At 33.6% G+C, this 6,629-nt stretch overlaps 1 protein-coding gene across 1 annotated transcript; it reads right to left on the reverse strand.

Annotated features, from left to right (window-relative positions):
* Positions 1 to 1,486: 1,486 nt before the first annotated feature.
* On the reverse strand, positions 1,487 to 2,299 carry LOC132046217 (uncharacterized). Its single transcript, XM_059436782.1, has one exon. The coding sequence runs from the start codon at positions 2,297 to 2,299 to the stop codon at positions 1,487 to 1,489; it is 813 nt and encodes a 270-aa protein (XP_059292765.1).
* Positions 2,300 to 6,629: the final 4,330 nt, after the last annotated feature.

The raw sequence follows: 6,629 nt of genomic DNA on the forward strand, positions 1-6,629 counted from the left end.
AAAATAGGTCCGAAAATAATGATCCCTGGTATTTTAGATTTATATATGTGCGATTTTAAGAATATGTAATCGATTTACTGTGAGATAGAAATTAGAATATAAGTGTCCGATCTAAATGAATAGAGAGAGAGAAAAATTCAAAAACGAAAACTAAGAAAACGCCTCAACAGTGATTAGCACTGACAACAGGCATTTTCACTGATAATTGTATTATGTACACTAATAATACAATTTATTTTTATAGTATCAATGAATTTTAACTTGTGATGACAAATTATTGGTTATCATTTTTATCATATTATTATTAACTACTAGTAACATTTATCGAGAGATTTGCATATAATTATTTATTAAATAATTTGATTAGGTGATATATCTTTTACACCGTTAATATATACTCCCTCCGTTTCAATTTATATGAACTCATTTGACTAGGCACGGCATTTAAGAAAGAGGAAAGACTTTTGAAACTTGTGGTTCAAAATAAGCCTTGAAAATTTGTGTGGCTGTAAATCATTCATAAAGTAAATTTGTTTCCAAATTAGGAAAGAAGTCATTCATTTTAGCACGGACTAAAAAGGAAATAGGTTCAAACAAATTGAAACAGAGGGAGTAGATTTTAAAGCAAATATTTCCATGTAGCTGCCCCCACATAGCTTCGTTTAATTTATATAGAAAGCTTGTGCGCGTTTTGATAAACTTCGATTCATATTATTCGGCTTTTGTTGTCTTTGCAGACCTTAAAATAGGGTAAAAATCATTTTGGTCCCTGAACTATGCTTTAGAAATCAAGTACCTGACCCAACTTTGAACAATAGATGAAAAAGGGATTGCAGACCAACCAAAAAATAGAAGAAAAAAAAAAACTAGAAAAATATCGTGTAGTCCAGTCAAGTCATCTTTTGGGTAGCGGAATATAGGGAACTGAACAAGGTAGCGGACCTGCTAGCTAAGGAAGGAGGAAGGCAACATCTTTTGAAGAACCCATTATCTTCCCAAGTCGGAACACCCCCCCCCCCCCGCGCCCCTTTGTTTTTAGCTCTTATCATGATGATGTTTTGGGAACTTTTTTTAAACGCGTAATTCCTTTTGGTGATGTATCTCTAATGGGTGAAAACCCAAGACAATTAACGGGCAATGCAGGCCCGTCTAGTGTGTGTGTACATATATATATAGGAAGTATCCGATTAATCCAAAAAAAAAAAAAAGTCATCTTTTGGGTGGATAAAGTATTTTTTTTAAAAAAAACTAGTATTCGTAGCCGCGCGATGCACTGACAAAATTAAAGAATATTAATCATATTAAAATGTGGTTTATGAGATACTTATCCACTTTTCAAGAGTCAATTTGATTAAACTTTGAAGCCTCGGTGCATGGGCTCAACATTATCTTCAGAAATAAAATTTGCTTCGGCATCCTTTTTTGCCTTTTTGAGGGAGGCTTAATAAAGCTCAACTAGATGCTTTGGCGTACGAAAGGTACGTGACTAGTGCCCCTTTCCTACACATCGGTAGCATTTATTTTCTAAATCTTTCTTTTGCACAGCTTCATGCTTTTCATCCTTCTTTTTACACTGCTGGTGGTGAAGGGTATTATTTGGTGCAAGAAGAGAATCAAGAATAAATTTTCTTCCTCGACCATGGCCATGACCACGACTGGGGCCACGACCTCTTCCATGCCTAGAATGGTGAAAATTTGCCTCATTCACTTCAGGGAATGGGATAGTACCAGTAGGTCGGCTTTCATGATTTTTCATTAATAATTCATTATGTTGTTCAGCCACTAGAAGATGTGAGATTAGTTCAGAATATTTCTTGGACCTCATCTCTCGGTATTGCTGCTGCAGGAGCATACTCGAGGCAGGAAAAGTGGAGAAAACATTCTCCAGCATATCATTATCAGTGATATTTTCACCACATAATTTCAACTGAGAAATAATTTTAAACATGGCAGAATTATACGCACAAATAGATTTAAAATCTTGTAGCCTCAAATGGATCCAATCAAAATGTGCTTGTGGAAGCATAACCATCTTCAGGTGGTCATATCTATCTTTCAAATTATTCCACAGCATAAGAGGATATTTAACAGCGAGATATTTCATTTTCAAGCTCTCATCAAGATGATGGCGGAGGAATATCATTGCCTTGGCACGGTCTTGATTCAATGCCTGATTTTTATCTTTGATGGTGTCTACCAGACCTATCACATCAAGATGAATTTCGGCATCAAGAACCAAGACAGGTAGCTTTTGCCAGATATATCCAAGGCCAAATTCACGTTTAGAAAGATTTTCCATTAATTAAGAAAAAGAAAGTCAATACCTTCGAGGCTTTTAAAGTATTTGCTCGAGATGGCAGAGTCTCGCGCTGATAACGTGTTATAAAATAAAGACTATAAAGTAAATACACCAAAACAAGTATATAGAGAGAGACTGATATATTATTCAACTTTGAATTGATATCCAAATGAATAAATGAACCTCCTATTTATAGGAGGAAAATGATGGCCAAGGCACAAGATCACAACTTGGAGGCCAAGTATACTTGGTTGCCAAGTTTCCTTGATGGCCAAGTACTCTTGGTTTCCAAGTATACAAAGTGGACAACCATTAATATATTTACAACAAAAACATTATTTTGAGAAAATTCTCAATTGGTGCTTTCGCCAAAGTTAGATTTAATTTGGTCTGCATTCAACAAAAAATACAAGAAATTAATACTCCCCCAACAAAATGGGGAAAGAAAATCTTTAAAAAAGAGGTAAGGGAAAAAAACTACTATTCGTTTCATATTTATTGTCTTACTTTCCTTTTTAGTCTTTTTAAAAAAGTATTGATCTTTTTTTTAGCAACTCTTTAATCCAACTTTCCACAAGATTAAAGAGTATTTTGATACATTCTACACATCTTTAATGTAAGATCACAAGATTAAAAAAATTTCTGTACTTTTTTAAACTTCGTGTCAAGTCAAAATCAGACAAGTATTTTGAAAAGGAGAAAGTACTAAAATAAATGTGTGTCATTCGGAAAAGTTTACTCCTTGGTCCCATATTACTTGTTCACTTTTCTTTTTACACGCCTTTTAAGAACTCATAAATAAAATTGTATTATTACTACATTACTTTTATCTCTCTCCAATTAATGACACTTTAATCAATATTGGTTACTTAAAAAACAATTAATGTTGAGGGCAAAGTAGGAAAAACTTAATCTATTCTATCTTGATTTTGTAAATGGACTAGTATTTTGGGACAAATATTTATAATAATGTGGTCAACTAATATGAGACGGAGGGAGTACTTTTAAATTTGACTAACTTTACATAGTACTCCCTCCGGATCGAAAAAGAGTCCACTTAGCCATTTGCACACCCTTTAAGAAACTACTCACTCTAAGAAAAAAAAATATATAAATTGATTAAACTACCCCTAATTAGATAGGCATTGGTATTTGATCACATAACACTTAATAGGGGCAAATCTAGAAAGATAAGATTAATTATTTCTTGATTTAATAAGTGCACACTTTTTTTGATTAAAAAAAAATTTATTACACTTTTTTGATCCGGAGAGAGTACTTAATAAATATCGTGATAGCGCGGGAAAAAAAGGCCAATACTACCACTTAAAATGAAAATTGAGTATTGATTTAATGGGACGGAGAGAGTATTACCCTTGGGAAAAGTATGTTTTGCATTTTGTCCGTCATTACGTAATGTAATAGTTCCTCTGTTTTATATTTTAAAATAATTTACCTTTATGCAATGATTTATAGTCACACAAATTGTATGTGATTCATTTAATACCACAAGATTAAAAGTCTTATTTTCTTTCATAAACTCCGTACCGAATCAAATAGATTTCACATAAATTGAAACGGAGAGAATACATAAGTATTCTAAAGGATAAATCTTCAATATTATAAAAGAAAAAAGATACAAGCCTATGGTAAAGTTATTATTAATTTTTAATTTAAATAATTAATTGTTTAGGAAAACTAACAAAACTAATATTTTTTGTTTTAATTTGTTTGTCTTACTTTTCTTTTTAATTTTTTTTTAACAACTCTTTAATTTTAACTTTCACGTGATATGTTTAAGACTAGAAGATTATGAAGTATTTTAGTTTCATTCTAAATATCTTAAATTTAAAAATCTTGCTTTGCTTTCAAATCATGTCCAGTCAAGAACCCATAGATAAATTGAAACGCAGTATCATACTTTGGAAATTGAAAAAACTAGAATAAACGCGCGGGTCAGCAGACAGCAACTATTAACTGAACATCTCATTCAAGCATTTTAAGTGCACCAAACTGATGGTACATAGCTAAATTGATTTCATTTTAAGTGCACCACTAATTGTCTCTTATATTCCCTCCGTCCCATAATAAGTGTCGCGCACTTTAGCTAAAAAAATTATCCCATAATAAGTGTCGTCTTAAAAAATCAAGACAAAATTGGCTAATTTTTTTCAATTCTATCCTTAGACAAAAATGAGAACTTAAAGTAACTTCTAAATATTCATTGGAAAAGTCACATTGTAACTTGGTATTGTTGGATTACAAATGTCAAAAGGTTCACGTGCATGCTCTAATCAAGAGCAAAAAGTAATTTATTTTTATTATATAGGGATAATTTAATAAACTTCACATTACATTATTACTTTTTTAATATAAGTATTTTTTATTAAAATAACACTTATTATGCGACTAAGAGAGTATATGGGGATTGTGGGGCAGACCCTGTTTGGTACATAGCTCGACTTTTGAACCCCACCAGGACATCACTGATAGCTGATACTTTCTTTGGAGTCAGTGAAGAATCAGACATCATCTTAAAAATCCTATAGCTTTCTGACCCTAGGAAAAGAGCAAATTCTCCAAAACAAAGGGACAGTGGGGGCGGGAGCAAATCCCCGTAAAGATTCAATCATAGGCTTGATGAATATCATTCATAATTAAGTGGATTTGGATATATTTATAGTCAGGCGTGTGCATTCTTCGGATTAAACCGAAAAATCAAATTAAATTGAATTTTAATTTGGATAGATTTTTCGATTTTTTGGTTTGATTTCGGATTGAGAATTAAAAAAATTGATTTTTTAATTTGATTTCAGATTTAGAAAAATAAAAATCGAAGAATCGAAAAGACCGAATTATTACTTAAGGGAGTTTGAGTTTAGTGTTTTATGCACACCCTAAAATTTTCTCGCTATTTTTCACAAATAATTACCGACACATTTATTTAGTAAATATGATAGGATCGAATAGTGGAAAACTTATTTTGTACTTTCATGATTTAGTTTTCATTTCCCGCCGACCAATTCACTAGTTTATCTAATAAATATAAAAAGGTCAGGGGCAGACTTATGTTGTAGGTTGCGGGTGGTCGAGCACTCATCAAAACCCCACGCCGATAGGTTTTTTTTTTTTTTTTTGAAACTATTTTTTTTAATTACATAGGAGCAGGGGAAAGAAAAATAGGTGAGGAGATTACAACGTGGAGATTCGAGAAACTTTAGGTATCCAACAAACTGAGCTACTAGATCTCTACCCCCAACGCCAATAGTGGATAGTTAGACCGCAATTGTTTGAAACGTGACACAATGGTTTGCTGAGCACATATAAACAAAAATGGTCGATGGGTGCTTTAGTTCTGAACTTGGAATTAAGGCTATTAGCATAATAGTATTGGGTTCTGTTTACCCCAAAATTAGGTAATAAGTTGAATTTGTAAGTGAGGTATAGGATATGTGGACAAACTTTGATCTATTTTGATTTTTAGGGGAATATATATGTGGATTCGTGTATAATGACTTATATATAAATATATGTGTTAATAACTTGGACGAATATGTAAATATTATGGATTCAAGCTAAATATATATGGATATTGTAATGGTACTATGTCGTGTTGGATGGATGAATCAAGCCAAAGAACACTACAAATCCGGACCAAAATTAGAGAGAGAGAGAGAGAGCTTCAATATAATTTCTATTACAATGTTCTAGATCTGAAACAAGCTAACCTCTAAAAGTAGGGAAATGCCCACTATTTATAGTTTTGCCCTATGGGCCTTTTTTACAACATAAAGCCCTTTTGGAATTAAGGAAAACCCTAAAAGGATAAGGTTGGGTTGTACGGTCTGACACCCGTACGATTGGCAGCATTATGTGGCAGAACGGTCTTGACACGTGGCAATTGAATAACTGATCAACCGGACTAATGGCCACGATCAACTCGGCCATGGAGAAACCGGACTAACGGCCATGATCAACTCGGTCATGGAGAAACCGGATTGGTCGTGATGAGGAGTTTCCCCCGGATAAATCGGACCTTACGTTTTCCTCCGACTTCTTCTGATCAACCACTTTTGATGCAATACTCTCGGTCTTGAGCGCTCGTGCTTGTTTCTTCCTTCTCTTGATTTTCGTTCTCACCGATCTAACATAATCCGATTTTTACCATATACATATAGTCCCCACACTTTTCGGACCGAAGTTTTGCCGGAGTAACGGGAAGTGGATGAGTCACGAAACCGGTGGTTCCATAGGCTCGTTCTTATCTTTTCATTTTGGCGGGAACAGTTATGTCACGTCCTTCTGCCATCAGCCACGTGTCACACTCCGA

Source organism: Lycium ferocissimum, unplaced genomic scaffold (assembly GCF_029784015.1).
Source record: "Lycium ferocissimum isolate CSIRO_LF1 unplaced genomic scaffold, AGI_CSIRO_Lferr_CH_V1 ctg9873, whole genome shotgun sequence".
Lineage (NCBI taxonomy): Eukaryota > Viridiplantae > Streptophyta > Magnoliopsida > Solanales > Solanaceae > Lycium > Lycium ferocissimum.